Source organism: Macaca thibetana, chromosome 13 (assembly GCF_024542745.1).
Source record: "Macaca thibetana thibetana isolate TM-01 chromosome 13, ASM2454274v1, whole genome shotgun sequence".
Classification (NCBI taxonomy): Eukaryota; Metazoa; Chordata; class Mammalia; order Primates; family Cercopithecidae; genus Macaca; species Macaca thibetana.
This window is the reverse complement of record NC_065590.1, coordinates 3,205,606-3,228,370: the sequence shown is the minus strand read 5'-3', so window position 1 is coordinate 3,228,370 and position 22,765 is coordinate 3,205,606. Positions and strand designations below refer to the sequence as shown.

The window sequence follows — 22,765 nt, the reverse complement described above, 5'->3', positions numbered from 1 at the left end:
TTTGGTCCTGGCTCCAAGTTTAATCTTCCCACCCGCACTCAGTAGGAGTTGGAGGTACACCACACCCCTGCCTCCCTCCCCCACCTCCAGTCCAGGCCGTTTCATTCCATCAGATGAGCTTGCATGGAGAAGGGCTGTGCTGCTTTCATAGAGGGACGTCCACTTAGATTAGATTGATGATGGTTAACTTGGTGATGTTTAATAGAGCCTTTCCTTTGCACCTGTAGTGCCTAATAATTTTGTTCTAGTATACTCAGGATACTCTAAAATTTTAAACTATGGGTTTCTCCCCACGCCCATCCACCCCAACACACATGCACACACTGACACAACCCAGGATGATGCTTTTCTCTTGCTGACCTTGCAAGTCCCTGAGAACAGATTGGTTCCCCAGAACTGTAAGGGAAAGATCATGGTCAGATTATGGGAGTGGGAAGTGGGGCAACAATGGGAGGGAAAAAAGAGAGAAAGTCTTCCCTGATGTTGAGAAGTCTTATGACAAAAAAGAAATACAAAAAGGGCAAATAGAAGAAAAAAGCCTTTCCTAAAAGCAAATAGCTGTGCAAAGTGTCTACCTTTGACCAACCAAGTATGTAATTTGTCTATTCCCTTGTGTTTCTCCTCCCCATTTTGAAAAGCACTTAGGTTTCACTTAAAATTTTACCTTTTGGTGAATGGTACTTCTCTGGAGGATTTTTTTTTTTTTTTTTTTTTTTTTTCAATTATTAACTTGAGGTCTTTGGTATTTACTTGCCTTTTGTTCTGGCTTGGACTTTAAAATGTCACAGATGTGAACCAGCACCCTTAATGCCTTTCATCTCACTTCCATTAAGGAATAAAGTATCTGGGTTTAAACTTGTCGGACCCACATTGATGACTTCCTAACCTTGTGTTCCAGAGGTTTTCCTGGGAGAACTTGGACTAGATGGTGGTTCCTGCTACTGAAGACCACTCAGGAGGATAGGAGCTAGAATTAACAATAGTAACAATGAACAGAAGTTAGCAGACTTCACTCTGAGGTCTCTTGTCTAAAGACAGGGTCTTGCTCTGTCACCTAGGCTGGAATGGAATGGCAGGTTCATAGCTCACTATAGCCTCGAACTCTTGGGCTCAAGGGATCTTTCTAACTCAGCCTCCCAAGTAACTGGGACTACAGGAGTACACCACCACACCCAGCTAATTCTGTTTTCTATTTTATAGAGCCAGGGTCTCCCTCAGTTGCCCAGGTTGTCCTCAAACTCAGAGGTTAGCCTCAAGAAATCCTCCTGCCTTGGCCTCCCAAAGTATTGGGATTACAGGTGTGAGCCACCGCACCCAGCCTGAGTTCTCTTTGGATAAGTTCCTACAGAACACCAGAAACACAACGCTGTCTTTTCCTCATTAATGGAAAAGTTTTACTTGATGGTGTGGAACCATTTTAGTAAGCATTACAGTTTCCCTCGGTTACTCCAAACCTCTTTCCCAAATTTGTGTACCTTTAAGCATTTAGGGCAAATTGAAGAAAACCAAGACTCCAACTTAGAGCAACAGAATGAATCAGTATCCTTTGGGTGGGGCTCAAACCTTGCAGAATAGGACATAGGGACTGCTGCCTGCTGACCCAGCTGTAGGAGAGTTAATATCTCTTCAGAGAGATCATCCTTTCGATTAAAAAAAAAGTCTGTCTTCTACCCCACCACGAGTTGGTTTGGTTAGGATCCTTCATCCTCAGGTCAGTGGTATGTATGATAGCATGTAACACTTTTGGACTTGGGCCCATTTTGTGAATTCTTGTTCTGTTTTTCACTGAAAAAATACAGCTTACACACCATTGTGAGATTTGGTGATGCCCGAAATCATAAGAGTCCCTTACATTTCGTGAGTCGGCTAGTATGTCTGTAAGTCACACTATAGACTTGTTTAAATGACAGTTGATTCCTTAGTTGATTTTGTGAATAAGATAGGTATGTTGATATTATTCACTAATAAAGAAAGGACATTTTTGATAGCTTGAGTTTATACGTATTTTAAAAGTTTCTTGTTCATCTGTGTGTGGAGTCCTAATTGAGAAGTAGAGTCTAGAAATACACCTACTAGCATGATTTTGCACCAAGAAATTCTTCAACCCGTGGATGCTTCAGTTACGTCACCTAAAGACTTTAAAGATTATTTTAAATTAGTTGTTTTGTGCATAAATGGTGGGTATTTTGTGTTAATAAACTTGTTATTAGTAGCTTAGTCTGCATACTTAAAGAACTATATATATTCCTTTTCCTAGGAGTTGGATGTTCAATGGAATCTAAGTTGGCATCTTTGGGAATTAAAACTTGTGGAGACTTGCAATATATGACCATGGCAAAACTCCAAAAAGAATTTGGTCCCAAAACAGGTCAGATGCTTTACAGGTTCTGCCGTGGCTTGGATGATAGACCAGTTCGAACTGAAAAGGAAAGAAAATCTGTGTCAGCTGAGATCAACTATGGAATAAGGTTTACCCAGGTACTGATCATTGAACAGATTTTACCATCTGTTGTTCCCTCACATTTTTACATAGTCCTACCTCTCCAGCTAAACCATAAGACCCTTGATGCTTGAAATTAAGTCTTAAAACTGTTGTATCCCCAGAGCCTCAAGAAGGCCTTTTAAGGCAGTGTGTGGTAAGGTATAGCCCCAGATAAGGCTGAGACTGAGGAAACTTAGCTCTTGAGGAAATATACTAAAAGATTATGCCTTGGGGGCCAGTTATTAGAGAACTTGGGATTATAATCTAATTTACAGTGAAACAATAATAAAGATGAGAAAAATTGGAAATACTTTTTAAGCTGTAGTTAAATTAAGTTTCAGCAAGCCCCTCCTTATGCAGGCTTTTGGAAAGCTGCAGCACAGATGGCTGAGTGGTTTCCATTTTCCTTCAGATTATGGATTTGGGTATGTCTTGTCTTTCTGAGATGGAGTCTCGCTCTGTTGCCGTGCGTGGAGTGTAATGGCACAGTCTTGGCTCACTGCAACCTCTGTTTCCTGGATTTAAGAGATTCTCCTGCCTCAGCCTCCCAAGTAGCTGGGATTACAGGCACCTGCCACCACGCCTGACTAATTTTTTGTATTTTTAGTAGAGACGGGGTTTTGTCATGTTGGTCAGGCTGGTCTCAAACTCCTGACCTCGTGATCCGCCCACCTCAGCCTCCCAAAGTGCGGGGATTACAGGCGTGAGCCACTGCACCCGGCTGGATATGTCTGGAATTTGTATGTACGAACAACACCATATCATAAGGATTTGAAATGTGATGAGTTAATTGCCCTCTCTGCCTACACTGTGGACCTCAGAAGTTTGTTTCCTTAGGCATGGAGATGGATGATGTTTGGGCTATAAGCACAGTGTTGGAACACATTTTATTAGCAGAACTTACTAACATAATTACAAAAAAATTTCAACAAGTCAATGATGGCATAGAAAAGAAAGAAAGGGGCCCGACACGGTGGCTTACGCCTGTAATCCCATCACTTTCGGAGGCCGAGGTGGGCCAATCACCTGAGGTCCGGAGTTGGAGACCAGCCTGCTGGGGGACAAGAGCAACACTTTGTCTCAAAAAAAAAAAAAAAGGAAAGAAAGAAAGGAAAAATATCTTTTAAAAGTACTCATTACATTCACTTTGTTGGGAAGGTGGGTATTTTTATTTAATAGTGAGGGTATACCAAACGGTTTTTGTTGTTGTAGTTTTAGTATTTTGAGACAGAGTCTCCCTCTGTCACCCAGGCTGGAATGCAGTGGCGTGATCTCAGCTCACTGCAACCTCCGTCTCCTGAGTTCAAGCAATTCTCCTACCTCAGCCTCCTGAGTGGCTGGGATTACAGGCGCATGCCACCATGCCCAGCTAATTTTTGCATTTTTAATAGAGACAGGGTTTTACCACGTTGGTCAGGCTGGTCTCAAACTCCTGACCTCAGGTGATCCACCAGCCTCGGCCTCTGAAAGTGCTGGGATTACAGGCGTGAGCCACCGCACCTGGCCACGTTTCTTTTTAATAGATGCTGAGCATGATAATGAGTAACCAACATGTTTAATATTCAGTTAAAATACTTGAGAACAATTATTAAGTATATAGGAAAATGGAATGGAAGTTTCTCCATGTTTGTCTTTCCATAGCCAAAAGAGGCAGAAGCTTTTCTTCTGAGTCTTTCAGAAGAAATTCAAAGAAGACTAGAAGCCACTGGCATGAAGGGTAAACGTCTAACTCTCAAAATCATGGTACGAAAGGCCGGGGCTCCTGTAGAAACTGCAAAATTTGGAGGCCATGGAATTTGTGATAACGTTGCCAGGTAAGCTCACCTCAAAAATGATATTGGTAATTATATTTCAGTACAAATTGTGTAAGTAATAGAAAATGAAGAAAACCAAGGAGGAGTTTGAATAAAGACCTGTAAGCCCATGTTATCTGGTATTCTGTAGAAGCAGGCATCAGCCTAAGGCATTCAGCTTAGGTTAATACACTTGGTTTCAGCCAGGCCCACACACAGGAGGTTGGTTTGACAGCATTCCAGACCTTGGCAGCCTTTGCTTGGCATCTTTGGGCTGTTAACTTTACTGCATGGACAGAAAGAAAGGGCAAGGCTGCAGAACAAAGGGACTGCTGTAATTTTTGGACTTGGTGAAACTTTTTTCCTGAGGGAAATTTCAGTGTAGTTCTTAAAAACAGTGATACAGACCGGGTGTGGTGGCTCATGCCTGTAATCCCAGCACTTTGGGAGGCCAAGGCAGCTGGATTACTTGAGGCCAGGAGTTTGAGACCAGCCTGGCCAACATGGTGAAACTCCATTTCCATTAAAAGTACAAAAATTAGCCGGACCTGGTGGCATTCGGCTGTAGTCCCAGCTACTCAGGAGGCTGGGGCAGGAGGATCGCTTGAACCCAGGAGGCAGAGGTTGCAGTGAGCCAAGATTGTGCCAATGCACTCCAGCCTGGGCAAGAGTGAGATTTTGTCTCAAAAAAAAAACGATACACAAAGGCAGACTAATAGTAGCTAGGAAAATGCTGGTGAAGGAGAGCAATTTCATTTACATAGGTGTATAAATGTAATTGGTAAAAAGATGAGTGAATCACTGTAATGTCTGAAAACTGGTGAAAGCATTTAAAAACCTGGGTTTTTTGTTTTTGTTTCTGTTGAGATGGATTCTGACTCTGTCACCCAGGCCTGAGGGCAGTGGCGCGATCTGATCTCACTGCAGCTTCCGCCTCCTGGGTTCAAGCGATCCTCCTGTCTCAGCCTCTTGGGTGGCTGGGATTACGGGGCGCGCCACCACGCCCAGCGAATTTTTGTATTTTCAGTAGCCACAGGGTTTCACTATGTTGACCAGGCTGATCTTCAACTCCTGACTTCAAATGATCCGCCCACCTCGGCCTCCCACAGTGCTCGGATTACAGGTGTGAAAATGTACCTGGACTGAAACCTCGTTTTTTATGTCAGGGCCAACTACTTAATATTAAACGTCATGTAAGATTTGTGACCAATATGAAGATACGTGGTTTTATGTGTCATTTTATGTTAGACTGTATGTCATCTGTGAAACCAAAGTTTTGAGGCTTTTGACACTTTTGAAAGCTACTTATAAGGAACTATGAAGTACAGTTTCATTGAAGATTAGCTCATGCCAACCATACATGGTGCATTCATGTATATGATGATATTGCTAAGTCATGAGATGACGGCTCTTAAACAGAGAAACTCCCAAGTTACCATGAAAGCAGGAATTACAAATTACAATTAGACAACATGATTTATGAAATACATTTTTTATCAGTTGGTTATCTTGAATTATATTTACTGAAGTGTTACGATATATACATGTATCTCAAATAGTAAATAGTGGTCATTTATTTATTTAAAAACTTATTTATGTAGAGATAGGATCTTGCCCTGTTGCCCAGGCCTGGCCTTGAACAATCCTTTTGCCTTGACCTCCCAACGTTTTGGGATTACAGGTGTAAGCCACTGTGCCCAGTTTTTAGTGGTCATTTCTATAAGCAGATGAAGTAATGCGATTGTCTTCTTAAACATTTCTATGGGAAAATCAGATTCAATTTATAGTATTTTTTTTCTGGGACTATTTCTTGTTTAAAGGCCTGGAACTTCATTTGTTCATTAATCCAAAACACGAAATAACTTTCCTTTGGAAAGAGAACTGGTAGTAATTTGTAATCTGTTACTGAGTGAGTAATTCTGTCTGTAATGGGACACCCTGCTCATGCCAGAGAAGCTCAAACAGCTCTGAAGGAAATGGTGGGTGAGGTCATCACATCTTTGGGACCAAGTAATGCTGATGGATCATTTGGTCCTCTCTCAAGAGTTCTTAAAGATCTAAGAATTGTTTATTGGCTTTACTGTAAACACGAAGGAGAGTCAAGAAACAACATACCGAGAATTCATCTTTCTCTTCTGAATATTTGCTGTACCTCAGCATACATAATCTTGGAACCTAAAACTTCTCTTGGAATCAAGAACATTGTGTTTACCATTCATTTGTGCTTTAGCTGGAAAATATGCATTCATTTGTGCATGTGTTAGCTAAAATATGCCTTTTTCTAAATTTCTCAGCTGATTTGTAGTTGACCCAGGTGTCCGTTATTGTTATTACCTTGAAGTTCCAGTGTTCCATAATTTTCCTTTCCCCCTTCTTTGCCAGTGTAACTAATTTGCTATTTCTGGCTTCCTGGAAGGGGGACTGTGGCATTCACTTTTATAATCTTCTTTGTAACTGTTTACAACTTTTCTGTAACTCTTTTAAACCGTTCCATACTACTTTAGTACTAGTGAATACATATGGAATGAAGCTTTTGTTGTATAATTCTATCACTTACAGGACTGTAACTCTTGACCAGGCAACAGATAATGCAAAAATAATTGGAAAGGCGATGCTAAACATGTTTCATACAATGAAACTAAATATATCAGACATGAGAGGGGTAAGTGTATAGTAACATTGTAAATTCTGACTTTCTGTAATTTTTGTGTCATTTGAGGCTTGCTCTCAGAATGGTTATTGCTGGCATATAGGGACTTTATATGTAGGTCTTTAGCTGCTTTGTGATATAAGGAAAAGAGAAACAAAAATTCTTGACTTTCTCCATTTTGATCTTCTTCATTTTAGAATAATTTTCTCAGATTCTTACTGTGCTTTTCCAAGGTATCCCTAATTAACCAGGGGCTAATATACATGTCCTCCCTGTTCTTGTTTCCTAGAAGTAGGTATGACTGAGGAGTATGAATACATAAATTTTGTGCCTTTAAGTTCCTTTTTAATCAGAAACATACTCTGCTGTCTGCCATATGATGACCTAGAAGGGAGTGAAACCACAGGCACATCAAGATGCCTTTGAAACAGGCAAGAGGCATCAAAATGTCAAAACCATAGACTTTTTTTGTGGGTTTTTTTTTTTTTTTTTTTTTTTTTTTTTGAGACGGAGTTTTTGCCCTGTTGCCCAGGCTGGAGTACAGTGACGCGATCTCAGCTCACTGCAACCTCCACCTCCTGGGTTCAAGCAGTTCTCCTTCCTCAGTCTCCCGAGTAGCTGTGGGTACAGGTACCCGCTACCACGCCCTTTTGTATTTTTAGAGACGAAGTTTCACCATGTTGGCCAGGCTGGTCTCAAACTCCTGACCTCAGGTGATCCACCCGCTTCGGCCTCTCAAAGTGCTGGGATTACAGGCATGAGCCACTGTGTCTGGCCCCCATCTCTACTAAAAATACAAAAATTAGCCAGGTGTTGTGGTACATGCGTTATAGTCCCATGTACTCGGGAGGCTGAGGCAGGAGAATCACTTGAACCCAAGAGACAGAGCTTGCATGAGCCAAGATCATGCCATTGCACTCCAGCCTGGGTGACACAATGAGGCTGTGTCTCAAAAGAGGAAAAAAAAAAAAAAGAACCTTTGTAGGTTTAGTTTATTGTGTGCATGTGTAAGTTAAGGGTTGTTCTGGCTTGATTGTGGACTTTGTTGAAGGATTAGTCACTAAGCCGGCCATAATTGTAATTTCTCCCTGAAATACTGTTACAATGGCACTTTATGGAGGGGTCTGTGGTGTGCCTGCTGTTCACCAGTCCCACCAGTATTTTTTGAGAAGTATTTCATTTTAAAAAGATAAAAATAGTTAAGTTTCCAAGTAGCCTGTCCTCTCTTAATTTTTTTTTATCCTAATTTAAAACCTTAGTTGACCAGAACATCAGTGAAATACAGTATTCCACTTGTTTGGATTTTCTGATTTTAAAGACGTTTTGGTATATTTTGGGAGAATTGGATACTCTGAAGTTTGAGATGAATGACCACTCACTAGCTAGTCTAGAAACTGTTTTTGTAATAACTCATATAGAATGCTGCTGTTTGAATACTTTCATTTACCTTTATTCTAGAAACAGGATCTAGGAGGTAGTGAAAAGGATTTGCTGAGGATTTTGCTTAGCTGAATTCATATTTTACTTTAGTTTTCCTGGAAGCATACTCTTTATTCTGGGTTCTAGGTTGGGATTCACGTGAATCAGTTGGTTCCAACTAATCTGAACCCTTCCACATGTCCCAGTCGCCCATCAGTTCAGTCGAGCCACTTTCCTGGTGGGTCATACTCTGTCCGTGATATCTTCCAAGTTCAGAAAGCTAAGAAATCCACAGAAGAGGAGCACAAAGAAGGTTGGTGGTCATCAGTGGGGTTCTCGTTTAGGTGCTGCTTATGTCCTTGGAAAGACGGCAGTTGGTTTTAAACTTGACACAGCTTTATGTGATTTAAAAAAATTATATTCTTCATTATGATGTATCAATAATAAAGTTTTTTTATTTGTAATGGACAGAGGAAATCAGGGATTAAAGGCCCTGCCCGATGATCTGAAGAGGCTATTTTATGTATTTTCTCTTCGTAGTATTTCGGACTGCTGTGGATCTGGAAATATCATCTGCTTCTAGAACTTGCACTTTGCCACCTTTTCCCGCACATCTGCCGACCAGTCCTGATACTAACAAGGCCGAGTCTTCAGGGAAATGGAACGGTCTGCATTCTCCTGTCAGTGTGCAGTCAAGACTTAACCTGAGTATAGAGGTCCCGTCACCTTCCCAGGTACATTTTTATAGTCCTAAATATAAGTACATTTTATACTCTTAAATATAAGTACAAAAATATAAGTTTACAAATGAAAATGGCATTTTTATTTCTTCATCCATTTAACCAAGAAAGGGAGAATGGGTCACTTGTTCGGGTAGATCATGATGTTGGATTCTAAATAAGCAATAATTGAGTTGAATGAAAGTGCTTTTGCAAAGATTTGCCACTCTTGCAAGTTGTAAAGCATAGCTGAAAGGCAGTCCTCCTGTGGACTGCCATTGTCTGTGACAGTGGTCATCATGTAGACTTACTGTATTCAGCAAGGCAGCTTTGGTGATTAGTGGTGAAGTAGAGGCCTTATGTCAAAGGGCTTTTGCAGTATTTGCAAACAGGTCTCTGGAGTTTTGGATGGTTTAATTCAGCGTGTGTGGGCTGTACATGTGATATGCTGCTGGCATCCTTTGGTCCTTGAAAGTAAGGTAGCACCTTAAGCTATATTGGGCAAGTTCATTTGTGCCCCCGCTCCCCCTGCATGGAAGGAGGCAGGAGATGTTACATACTGGCTGTAAAACTAGGGGAAGGGGCAATGCTGATATGCTTGTATGGTGACAGATACCCACAATTAGTTACTCCTGGCAGGTAAGATTGGCCTACCCAAGTTGACGGGATTGTATGTTTGCAAAGGGCCAGATGTGCATGGACAGATGGAGGGAGGCCCTGGTCAAAGGAACAGTGGGCTCTGTCCTGCAAGTTAGAGAAAATTCAGCTTCTAGAAACCCTTTCTTCCAGTGTGCTGCTCTCAGAGTAGAATTATCTGTATTTTTGGGCAGTCTCTCATCTGAGAGGTGAACTTTTGACTCAGGACTGTTAACCTGTCCAGAATTTTAACATGTGCCTCAGGCCTTCACCCCTCCCCAGGGGTGGGATCTAATTTGAGCTTCACCAAGGTATCCATATCTGTTGGCCCCAATTGCAGGACATTCTGTGAGTATATTTGGACTTACCTGGTCATGTGGTAGTGGCCAGTAGTATATACACTTTTCTCCAGACTACACATACTTCAGGCTTCAATGACAAAAGGCCAAGACGTTCCAAAAATGTGCTGATTTAGGGGTGGCTTTCCTAGCCTGATGGTCTGTCTGTACCTTACATTGATTATCCAGTGTTCAAATTGAAATGGAAAGTGGCATGTTAACTCCCAAACACCTCATCTCTGAGCATGCTTTAATAAACTTCAAACTCATATGTTTGGCATTTTATAGCTGGATCAGTCTGTTTTAGAAGCACTTCCACCTGATCTCCGGGAACAAGTAGAGCAAGTCTGTGCTGTCCAGCAAGCAGAGGCACATGGTGACAAAAGGAAAGAACCAGTGAATGGCTGTAACACAGGAATTTTGCCACAACCAGTTGGGACAGTCTTGTTGCAAATACCAGAACCTCAAGAATCGAACAGTGACACAGGAATAAATGTAATAGCCCTTCCAGCATTTTCACAGGTAAGTTAAATATGGGAACCCTCTGCTGTAGTTTCAGTATTCTCACCCCCCTGCTCCAGCTCAGGACCTGTCTCACTTCCCTTTCTCCCGTATCTGACACCACTTCCACTGGGAAGGGGAGGGAGGGAAGAGTGGGCTTGTCTCCATCTCCTGCGTCTGCAGGATGTAGACACTCCGAGCAGCCTCCTGCTGAAGCCAGCAGAGGGAAGAGACGGGGGAGGGCACGATAAGACAGAAGCACATTGATCTGGCCAAACAGATCAGTGGCCACACTTGAATACAGCAGAGTGGAGATGTGTAATCCTACATGGGGGCAGCAACAACCCGAGCTCCTGTTTTCATGTTTTGCTTCCCATTTTCTACTAGTGCATTTTGCCCAGGTTGTTCTGCTGTTGTAGTGGTTTTTTTTAAGTTAGTACTCTTAATTCCTTGTTCTTGCTCTAACCATTTTGAAGATTTAATCAGCTTTGATATTACGGAACCGTTAAGAATTCGTACAGATCAGAAAAGTAAGATTTGAAAACAAAATCTATTTTGTGAAAAAAGATAAACCAGCTACCATCTAGAAGGGAGTTCAGGTTTGACTTTGACCTTGTCTTTTCCACTAGGTGGACCCTGAGGTATTTGCTGCCCTACCTGCTGAACTTCAAAGGGAGCTGAAAGCAGCATATGATCAAAGACAAAGGCAGGGCGAGAACAGCAGCCACCAGCAGTCAGCCAGCGCATCTGGTGAGCCTTGGAAGTGGCATGTAACAAAAATGAAGATAAAGAGTAATGGAGTCACTGTTGTCTAATTATTGCAGTATATAATGGCCAAAGTCTAAGCTGTTCGTTGCATTAAGAGCTCTTCATATTGGGATAATATCTGAAGTTTACAGTATGAGTAAATATCATCATATTTTAGTTGGATTTGTGTCTGTACTTTCAGGATTTAAACACACCACTTACTACTTTTTTAAAAAGTTGGGATAGGACATTACCAGAAGTGTCTTGAATACTTGTTCAGCTAGTTGTCCTTTGAGATGAATAAATCAAAGGATGTAGGTTCAAAATGCATCACAAACACCAAACCCACATTTATTACTACCCATCATAGATGAGCAACATGCCAAAGGCCGAATTAGTAAGTGGCAAAGCAAAGAGAGAATTGGAGAGCCTGCACTTTCGGCCATGGCCATTCACTGCCTCTCACTTGGGGCAGGAGGGGAGGTGTAGGCTAGGGAGCCTGTTGTATCCGGGAGGAGAAAAGAGAACCCAACCTACTATCATCCAGACTATCCATACTATCAGTTTGTTGAGGATCTTGTATCTATCTATCTTCTCTTAGTGCCAAAGAATCCTTTACTTCATCTAAAGGCAGCAGTGAAAGAAAAGAAAAGAAACAAGAAAAAAAAAACCATCGGTTCCCCAAAAAGGATTCAGAGTCCTTTGAAAAACAAGCTGCCAAACAGTCCTGCAAAAACTCTGCCAGGGGCCTGTGGCAGTCCCCAGAAGTTAATTGATGGGTTTCTAAAACATGAAGGAACTCCTGCAGAGAAACCCCTGGTAATTCTTTAACTTTGACCTTTATGAGATCTTAATGTACCCGGATAATGTGTGAATATAGCAATTTTATCCTTTGTTTTCTTAACAGGAAGAACTCTCTGCTTCTACTTCAGGTGTGCCAGGCCTTTCTAGTTTGCAGTCTGACCCAGCTGGCTGTGTGAGACCTCCAGCACCCAATCTAGCTGGAGCTGTTGAATTCAATGATGTGAAGACCTTGCTCAGAGAATGGATAACTACAATTTCAGGTTGGCTTGGCCTGTGTTAGATGGCCCAAGGCTGAGATGTAGTCGTCTCATGATTTGAGAACATAAACAGACTAAACTATGTAGATTTAACCCATTTCTCTAACTCTAATAAGCTTAAAGCAGCTACCCCAGTATCTTTTAAATTCTGGGGCTTGCTTTGACAAGTAACAAAGCCCATTCCTTTGATAGCTGTTAGCGGCGTACTTGTAGAAAGGCAGTTTTCCTTTATCCGTGTAGATTTCTGACTTTCTCCTTCAAAAAGATATACTGGTCCTCATTTGAAGTTTTTCCCCTTCCTAGATCCAATGGAAGAAGACATTCTCCAAGTTGTGAAATATTGTACTGATCTAATAGAAGAAAAAGATTTGGAAAAACTGGATCTAGTTATAAAATACATGAAAAGGTAGTAATTCATCACTTTTATCAAATGGGAAAAAATGGCATGTCACAATGGCTAAGTGAGGGTGTACTGAGAAGTTTTAAACTTTCTAGGAAACTGTCCTCATTAGGGTTAATGAAAAAGTGATATCCATTATTCTGTCATGTTGACTAAGTAGTAAATGAGGTTCCAAGTGTGTCGCCCTCAAGTCTTACATGTGATTAGAAGACCACAGGAAGTGGGCTGGGCGCAGTGGCTCACGCCTGTCATCACAGCACTTAACTTCGGGTGGCTGAGGTGGGTGCATTGTTTTGAGACCAGCCTGGCCAAAATGGCATAACCCCATCTCTACTAAAAAAATACAAAAAAAAAAAAACATAACTTGGGGGTGGTTGGTGCCCACCTGTGGTCCCAGTTACTTGAGAGGTAGAGGCTGCAGTGAGCCATGATTGTACCACTGCACTCCAGCCTGACAGCTTGTCTCAAAACAAGCTTTTTTTTTTTTTTAGTGTTCTAGGATTTTATTTTTTGAAATGAAGTCACACTCTGTCACCCAGGCTGGAGTGCAGTGGTGGCATCTTGGCTCACTGCAGCCTCTGCCTCCTGGGTTCCAGTGATTCTCCTGCCTCAGCCTCTCGGGTAGCTGGGACTATAGGCATGTGCCACTACGCCCAGCTAATTTTTGTATTTTCTATAGAGACAGGGTTTTACCATGTTTGGCCGGGCTAGTCTCCAACTCCCGACCTCAGGTGATCTGCCCACCTCGGCCTCCCAAAGTGCTGGGATTACAGGCATGAGGTTTTTTTTTTTTTTTTTTTTTTTCGCCAAAATCAATTTTTATTTTTAAAAAGGAATAGTCTTAAGGACTTTTCCTGATGGCATTTCTTCTCTCCCCACCTTTAGGTTGATGCAGCAATCGGTGGAGTCGGTTTGGAATATGGCGTTTGACTTTATTCTTGACAATGTTCAGGTGGTTTTACAACAAACGTACGGAAGCACATTAAAAGTTACATAAATATTACCAGGGAGCCTGGTGCTCTCCGATCGCTGTGCCATAAGTGCTTGTGAGGTATTTGCAAAGTGCATGATAGTAATGCTCGGAGTTTTTATAATTTTAAATTTCTTTTAAAGCAAGTGTTTTGTACATTTCTTTTCAAAAAGTGCCAAATTTGTCAGTATTGCATGTAAATAATTGTGTTAATTCTTTTACTGTAGCATAGATTCTATTTACAAAATGTTTGTTTATAAAGTTTTATGGATTTTTACAGTGAAGTGTTTACAGTTGTTTAATAAAGAACTGTATGTATATTTTGTACAGGCTCCTTTTTGTGAATCCTTAAAAACTCAACTCTAGGAAGCAACTACTGTTTATTATACTAAAAGGCTGAAAAACCTCCAGGCCAGACTGCTAAGCTCTGAAATTCCTGAGAGGTCTCAGACCGGGATTCTACTTGTTCCAAGAAAGGGTAAAGCTTCTAAACCATCTTACTCTTGTCTCCAAGCATGAACACAGGAGCATGTTAAGAAAATCTTTACTTCTTCCATGTGGAGAAATCTACATATTTTGAATTAGAAACACCCTCACACCCACTTGAAGATTTTTTCTTGGGAACATTATGTCCCATAGATCAGAGGTGTTGTCTTTGCCTCTACTGGCCATTGAGAAACTTTGATGATAAAAAAGAACGGTATAGATTTTCAAACGGATATAATATATTTTTATGCTATGTTATGCCGTAACTTTAAAATAAAAATGTAGTTTAAAATTCTGTGCTAGTGGATATTTGGAACTTTTTCCTCAAACACCCCACACTGACTTCAACAAAACCCTAAAACTAGCTACAGATTACTACTATGAATGAATCATTAAGTTGTGTCCGCAACAATTTAGAAGCACTAAGCCCAAATACCAGGAGATGTATGTATAATGGAATTTTCTAAGACAAAACAGATCCAGATTAATGTATAAAAATCTCGACTGTTACCAGGTGCTGGCATACAAGGTAGTGTGATAGTTGGTAAGATAATTCTTGTCCTAGGAGGACAGCTTGTGGGAGAGAAGCTACACTAACATGGAAGCCTAACAGAGCTTGCTGGTGGATGTCTGTTTTCTTTATTGGTAGTTTGGTTTGGAATTGTGATGATTACAATGGACTCATGACTACACAAGCAGTAAAAAGCAGCCAGCTGTGCTTTTACACCGTGGTTTCACACAAAGCACATAAATACCAGAATGCCTAATTTTCTATTTTATAAAAGCCCTAAAGGCATATGGCAGAAGAATGCTGGAAAAATCACTGTGGGAAGAATATGCATAAATAAAGAAGTATTTCTTACATCAAAAAAGTCCCAAGAATCACAAAATCTGCAGAAGCTTGGTTAATCAAATACTGCAGTACTGATTTAATCAGTATAAAATCGAAAGAGCTTTAGATCTGTAATAAAAATCCAAATTTGGGGAAGGGCAAACTTTAAAACAGCAGCCAAGTAGAGAAGGGTTGGGGAAAGGAGAGGTGAGTGAACAGGCACGTTGGAACTGTGGGGACATGTAATTGACCACTGTCAAACCAGTGTAAGTTTCTTGGTTTCTCATGGAAAACATTTTATACACCTATTTTTCTTCCTTCCATACTTAAGTCCATCAGTGTCCAGATATGTCTGTTCCATTTTTTGGTGGGATATTACAACACAGTATTGCATTTACTCCAGTTCCTGCTCCGTGTGAAAAAAATTAGATGATTTCAAATACTTTCTTCAGCTCCACAATAAGCTGCCAGTCACTCTTCTGCATTTCGTCTCTGAACCAGTCTTTGAGTGCATCAATGGACTGCCGGCTGATCTGCAATGCCCGAGGCACAAACAGGGTAAACAGAACGTAACAAACATGTGCCAAAGAAAGCTGTGGCCCCAGACGCCCACTCTCACCATAATAAAGCTTATCCAGGGCTTGCCTGCCTAAGGGAGTAGAATTCCGAAATCACATCTGGTTGGTATGTCAGGCACAAGGGGATCTAAAAGTCCTAGCTTTCTCTGTTGGTGCTGCTTTCCTGATGGGGCAACTTCCTCAAAAGACAAGGCCCAGCTAAAGGTCAGGCCCTAATGGGGGATCCAGTCCCATCAGATACTACAATCAAACTGAAGCCCAAGGAGCTTCTGGGCACAGGTGACCCAAGAAGAGTGATTCCCCATTTCTTAAAGTCTGCCACTTTTGCCGAAATGCTTACCTTACTGACAAGAATGTCTGTAGCTTCAAAATGTCTTCCAAACATTTTGGGTGACTCACCAGGGATAGGTTCTATTTTTACACAGACTTCTTGTCCTTTTTTTGCAACATCTACTTGTTTATGGTTTATTTCAATACTTGTTACTATTCCGATGTCAACAAACTGTAAAATAACATATTACAATGCATGCTGAAGAATTCATGCCAATCACAGGCGCCATGGCTGGACAACTGAAATAAGAACTGGAGCAAAAGCCTGTTTTAAAAGTCATGGCAGTGCGATCCTTCATTCATCCCTTAAGGTCTCACAGTGTAATGTTTTGGTAAATTAGGCTGGCGGCACCAACACCCTGTTCCCTTCACGACGGCTGTAAGAATGACAGGAGATAATGTGCTTTGCAAAACATTCCAAGTGCCCTGTTGACCCAATGTCATTTCGTATTTTTGCTCTACCATTTCACATGACAGGTGCCATAATAGAAGGGATCAGCAGGCACAACGGGTCTGAGTCAGGAATGAGCTTGAAGTGACTGGTGGGAATGAAGTCAGAGTGAGGACCGATCCTGAAATTTTAAGAATGATGGCCTGTGAGCAGATGAGTGATGTGATCTCAGAGTTTGGGGCAAAAAACCCTGACTCCTTTGTGGAGAAAAGGATTCAGGAGAGTAAGAGTGAAAAGAAAGAGAGCTCTGTTTGATTTCGGAGGCCAAAGCCACATAGAAAATAACACAAATGTCCTGGCTTAGTCTACTGAAATGGTAGAGAATCAGTGACAACTTCTAAGTGCCACTGCCCATTACAGGAACCAGGTTTGGGGCAGGGAAAGTATTAGATGAGGCTGGAACATCTCACTGCACCAGAAAGGAAGAAGATGCTCAGACTACTGTGTGTCAAGGATATAGGAGTCAGTTTAAATGAGCTCCTACTGACCACACTGGACAATCTATCAAAAGAATAAAGGTAATGGATTATATTTAAAAAACAACAAAACAAAAAAAACCCCTGCTAAGTCTATGAGTCAATAAAAAAGTCAGTGGGAAGAGGTTCTTTCTAAGAAATGGGGGGACAGGTATATCCACAATTTTGCCACCATCTATGTAACAGCTGACAGGCAAGGCTTGCCAGTGGGTACGAAAACCACTGGGATAAAGGCTGTTGGGAAACAGGATGTCCATTGGGAACTCCAGGTACCAGATAGATTACAGAGTAATTACAAAGGGCAAGTTTCTAATGGAGATGACTGGCGGCTAGCACTTCCCCAGGGAAGAAGAGCGTCGGCAGCAGTGAGACAGGCTGGCTCATGCAGGACCCAGGCACACAGGGAAACCGCATGAGTGTCTTTCCAATAATGCTAACCTGTGTCTACTCGGGAGGGAGAGACAGATAAATCCAAATGGAGAAGGAATTTGCAAAACCACTGGGACACTTCAAAAAGGATGGAGGACTGTTCTTGACTGAGGCTTAACCACAAAACAGCCCCAGTACAATGCAGTTTGCAGGGCACTGAGCCAGATCCGTGGGGAGAGTTACCAAGACATCTTTGGGATAATTGGTGAAATGCTGAGGGCTGCAAATTATAGGATATTGTTGAAATATTACTAATTTTTCTTAGGTATGCTGATACAAAGGGAAGGTAAACATGGGTGTTCATTATACTAATTTTTAAGCTTTTCCACAGGCTTGAAACCTTTCAAAATAAAATAAAAGGCAGTAATTTCAAGTGCCTTGGAGCCCAATTAACTGAAGCACGAGATCAGGGCTGACTCAACACTGACTATGGAGCACTGGTATTTACCAACACTGAAGCACAGCAGGTGACAGGCTCTGCTTGTTTTAAAGTTACCACATTTTCTTCCTACTGAGGTAAAACACACTGAAACATTTGTTTTGTTTTGTTTTGTTGTTTTTTGAGACGGAGTCTCGCTCTGTCACCCAGGCTGGAGTGCAGTGGCGCGATCTCGGCTCACTGCAAGCTCCGCCTCCCGGGTTCCCGCCATTCTCCTGCCTCAGCCTCCTGAGTAGCTGGGACTACAGGCGCCCGCCACCGTGCCCGGCTAATTTTTTGTATTTTTAGTAGAGACGGGGTTTCACCGTGGTCTCGGTCTCCTGACCTTGTGATCCGTCCGCCTCGGCCTCCCAAAGTGCTGGGATTACAGGCGTGAGCCACCGCGCCCGGCCAACATTTGTTAAGAAGGTGGAGACCACACTAAATACACAGCCCAGTACTGTGACCTACAGGCACAAAGCTGTGTTGCTACGACTCTTGGACACCCATTTACTGCTTTAAGAAATGACCCACAAAAGGTACAACTAGAACTTACATTTTTGCTTGGGACACACATGGGTGTCCCCTGTTTCACCTGACCCGCTTCCACTGTCACCCCCATCACTATCGGATCTCGAGAATTAAAAATGTACTGAGGGAGGATTTTCATCTTGCAGGGAAATACTGCTATGTGCCTGAAAGAAAAAGAGAGAAGAATTTTTAAGCTTACAGAATCACTTAAATATAAACAGAAAAACTGCAGCTGAACATCAGGCTTCTCACATTAGAGGAACAAGGTGCTTCTTTCTTTTCTTCCTAACCTCCTCCTCCCCATTCTACTGCTTCCCAAGTCTGGGCTTTCTTCTCTTTTAAAGCCCTACCTCCAACAGAAGCTGCATCACAGGAGCGTTCTGTTCCTAGTCTGAACACTGAGCTTGGCTGCTGAAGATGTCAGCCAGGCTGGGGCTTAGAACCTAGGCAGCACCTGGTGACAGGCAGGGCTTCGTTGGGCACGTGTGCAGGCTACTGGGGGACCACAGAGGCATCAAACCACATTATCACCCTGCTTTTCTCCACCACATTCCCAAACCGTGGATCCAGAAGGCCACTACATGGCGACCCCGCTTCCTGAGCACACACTTAAAAGTGCGGTCAGTGTTTCCGGCCGCGTCTTAAGCAGAGTTCTTCTCACTCCAGCTTTCGTGATCTAAAGTGAGCACATACCAGTCTAAATCCGAATATTTACTAGTAAGCGCCACTTAAAAATGTATCCCAAACTACACCATCACTCCTATCCTCACTGTGGTCTGAATCACCTAGACCTCTTGCTTGGACTGTGGGAGCCTCCTGACAGGGTCTTGCCACTGACTTCCTAACAACCCAAGGTCCACATAACAACCCAGTGAGCCAGTCTGATGGTGAACACAGCCTTGGCAATGGCTTCTTGCACAACTCAGAGAAGCTCAATCCTTCCCATGGCCTGTAAGATCCTTGACGATACAGGTCCCACCACCCTCTCTGACCTCATTTATCACTGTCCCCTCTGGTCACTCCGCCTCACACTGCTGTTCTCTCTGGACACTCCCCATGGGCGCTCTGTCTGAAGAGATGAGATGCCTTCCTCAACCACATCATTAATCACAGTCTCTCCTCTCCTTATCTAGGCCCTTCCCTGCTTTATTTGGTTTTTCAGCACTTCTCAACATGTGTTGATTGTCCTGCAATAAGAGCCTGTCCCAGACTAGGCACAGTGGCTCACACCTATAATCCCAGCACTTCAGGAGGCAGAGGCAGGTGGATCACTTGAGCTCAGGAATTCAAGACCAGCCTGGCCAACATGGCAAAACCCTGTCCTACCAAAAATACAACAAATTAGCCAGGCATAGCGGCGTGAGCCTGTAGTCTCAACTACTCGGGAGGCTGAGGTGGGAGGCTCACTTGAGCCCAGTAGGCAGAGGCTGGAGTAACCCGTGATCATGTGACTGCACTACAGCATGGGTGACAGAACGAGACCCTGTCTCAGAGGAGGGAGGCCGGCCTGGTTCTTGGCTGATGCTTCCTCTACCACTGCAGCAATGTAGTTAATTCCTACACTGTGAGTACTTGGAAAGTTTGCTACAGGAATGGACTTCTCTCCCACAGAATCTCTCACCTTATTTCCCAGTTTTCCTCACTCAAGTTTTGTTACTTCCAATCTGTGTAATCCCAGATGAGCAAGATAAAGTCCCGAAATTTAATAACTACTAACCCATTAACAAGACCCAAGCCTGCTAAGATTATATTAAACTGAAGTCACAGACAAGACTTGTTTGCATACTGCTGGAATGTCCCCAGTATGTTGGGTTTCTGGTTTGCAACACACCATTTCAGGATGCAGCCTCTGGTAGATGAGTAAATGCCATGATTTTGCTGTTTACAGCCCTTTCTAGAATTCAGTAATTCTCAATCATGTTCATTAACAAAGAGTCGAAGTAAATAAAAACAGTAACTTACTTAAATTCTTCTTGTTTCTGTTTCTTGTAGTCTTGTCTATATTTTGTAAAGGCATCAAATAAATGATAAATAATTTCTGCACTAAAAATTCTAACTCCTAAACTATCAGCCATTTCTTGTGCATCTCGTTCAATTCTCACATCGAAGGCCAAAATTACTGCATACCTAAAAGGTTAAAACACATCAACAACCATTCAATGAAAAACAGTATGTCACAGAGGACAGTTTTTAAAGATAGGACAGTTTTAAGATAGGTAAGTAACATGAAAGCCTTCATAGCAAGAGCAATTACTTACTGAGGGTCATGTTCCAACATCACTGAAGCCTTCATAACATCTTTTTTATGCACTGGGCCAATGTTAATTCCTGCATACTGAAAAAATGGGAGTTTCATGTTTATCTCTATGTATCAGGTAATGGTAATGGCACCAAAAACCACGACCAACCACCACTCACTTGTGGAGCTAAGTGTAATTACTTACGGGCACTTCTGATGTTTTCAGAAATTCAAGTAGAGCTTCCAAAGAACCCAGTGTAGATGCCTGGACATAGACTCCTTTTTCTTCTAATTTGATAGCATTTAGTGTCTGCTTTAACTCATGGATCAATTCATCCTTGTAAAGAAATCAGATTTGATAAGGTTGTCAACACACCTCTATCCTCAGCAGTCTAGAATTAAATCGTGTTTCTTTGGTCAAGTACTTATCTGCAAATATGAAACTAAGGCTTAGATAGAGCAGGGCATAACAGAACCTGTGCTGGAATGGAGGAGGAGATTTGGGGGCCACACCCTGACTGTATCTCGCTTCACCTGTGTCTTAAGTTTGCTAATTTTGAAATATGTTTAATCTCTGCTCCAATTGGCAAATATAATAGATGGGTGGGCAGAATTAAACAGTAGAGAAGAAAAATTTTTTTAAAGTTAAAAAAGCACCACATAACTGTAATGTGTTACGATAGCCCAAAAGCTCAGCTTGACTATGTTAACTAGGAAATACCATAATCTCATGATCTCAGCAGCTCCTTCCTCCATCACTGCTCGTCTAGAAATGGAAGAAGAGATTTTAACCAGAAATAAGTAAAACAAGTTTATCAAAGCCACTGAAGGGACATAAGTCCACTCCATACTCAAGACTGGCTGAAGAGGCAGGCCTGTCCTATTCTCTCACTGGCCCTGAGCTAGCTTATTCCCAACAGCATGACTTGATGCTGCCTAACAAACATGGCCCCAGGACACAAGAGCCATGTGCTGGGAACAGTTATATTTTCTCTTTGGCAAGTGAACAAACTATGGCTCAAAGTCCACTTTTATGAAACTACAATGGACATGGGCCAAAAAAGAATATACAACTTCTAGCTTTTTTTTTGAGACAGGGTCTTGCTGTCGCCCAGGTTGGAGTGCAGTGGCACGATCTCGGCTCATTGCAGCCTCTGCCTCCCAGGTTCAAGTGATTCTCCTGCCTCAGCCTCCCAAGTAGCTGGGATTACAGGCGTGCATCACCATGCCCAGCCAACTTGTAGCTTTTGACTCATTTTTTTATTTGAATAAAATGCATTATTTTTATAATTCTAGTACACATAAAAATCATACCAATTCCTATGACTGTACAAACTGAAGTAATTCAAAAGCGTCAAGTTTGCTAAGAGGCCAAGAGACGGCGGGCTTCACAAAGACAAAGCCAGTTGTGGTCACCATCCCTAGCATGTGCAATGCTGACACGTGCCAGAACTTTTGAGGAAAAAAAATTTTAAATGAACTTACTTTAAGAACAGGGATTTCATCTTCTTTATAAGCCACGAGGAGGGGTAAACCAGCCAATGTCTTCTCCAGGTCTTTTCCAAGAATCTTTACCCCCTGAGCTGCTTCTACTTCTTTATGCTTTTCATACTGGTTCTATAGAGAGAAAAACATTTGTTACCAAATGTACTTTAAAAGTGGTTAGCAGTAGGAGATGATAGAATCTCATCATGATCTTAGAGGTTTCTTAAACTAGGCACGAAAAGCAATAACCACAAAATAAAAGATTGATAAATTTAACATTAAAATGAAATATTTCCATTTCCCAAAATACCACAGGAAAAAAAAAGTCACAAGAGTAGAAGATACTGCAAAACACACCAACTAACAAACCAGTATCCTGAATATACAAGCGCATATACATCTGTAAGGAAGATAATGCAGAAGAAACATGTGCATCTCACGAAGGAGGAAATAAATGGCTAATAAACATTTTTAAATGACCAACCAGGTTAACAATTAGGCAAATGCACACTGAAACGGCAATGAGCTACACACCAGAATGGCAAAAAAATTTTACATCTGACATCCAAGAACTGATGAAGATGTAAAACAATGAAACTAATACTGCGGTTGAGAATATAATTTGTTACACCCACTGTAGACAAGTGTGGCCTTCACTCCTAGGTATACATACCCTGGGAAACTGGCACAAACACATCAAGAGATATACACAAAAGTTCACAGCAGCAGCATCGTTAGTAAGAACAAAAATAAAAAACTGGGCTGGGTGCGGTGGCTCACACCTGTAATCCCAG

General features: G+C 41.9%; 3 protein-coding genes across 15 annotated transcripts in view; 2 read left to right on the top strand and 1 right to left on the bottom strand.

Annotated features, from left to right (window-relative positions):
* Positions 1-14,497, top strand: part of REV1 (REV1 DNA directed polymerase) — a 90,091-nt gene extending 75,594 nt beyond the window's left edge. For 11 of the 12 annotated variants that reach the window (XM_050755033.1, XM_050755027.1, XM_050755034.1 and 8 more), the window contains 11 exons: positions 2,258-2,478; positions 4,124-4,296; positions 6,835-6,937; positions 8,492-8,657; positions 8,885-9,078; positions 10,326-10,559; positions 11,168-11,288; positions 11,887-12,104; positions 12,193-12,349; positions 12,650-12,752; positions 13,632-14,034. In XM_050755033.1, coding sequence (XP_050610990.1) covers positions 2,258-2,478; positions 4,124-4,296; positions 6,835-6,937; positions 8,492-8,657; positions 8,885-9,078; positions 10,326-10,559; positions 11,168-11,288; positions 11,887-12,104; positions 12,193-12,349; positions 12,650-12,752; positions 13,632-13,743 — 1,802 coding nt within the window. In that variant the 3' untranslated portion in view covers positions 13,744-14,034. The other variant, XR_007718900.1, reaches the window with a different exon arrangement.
* The window catches only part of MITD1 (microtubule interacting and trafficking domain containing 1), a 977,552-nt gene that overhangs the window by 705,002 nt on the left and 249,785 nt on the right, over positions 1-22,765 (top strand). The window lies entirely within an intron of this gene.
* Positions 15,104-22,765, bottom strand: part of EIF5B (eukaryotic translation initiation factor 5B) — a 63,453-nt gene continuing 55,791 nt past the window's right edge. For both annotated transcript variants that reach the window (XM_050755039.1, XM_050755041.1), the window contains exons 18-24: positions 21,972-22,103; positions 20,692-20,823; positions 20,506-20,582; positions 20,210-20,374; positions 18,273-18,411; positions 15,953-16,114; positions 15,104-15,567 (exon numbers count right to left, since the gene is read on the bottom strand). In XM_050755039.1, the coding sequence (XP_050610996.1) occupies positions 15,460-15,567; positions 15,953-16,114; positions 18,273-18,411; positions 20,210-20,374; positions 20,506-20,582; positions 20,692-20,823; positions 21,972-22,103 (915 nt within the window). In that variant the 3' untranslated portion in view covers positions 15,104-15,459. The remainder of the gene's footprint in view (positions 15,568-15,952; positions 16,115-18,272; positions 18,412-20,209; positions 20,375-20,505; positions 20,583-20,691; positions 20,824-21,971; positions 22,104-22,765) is intronic.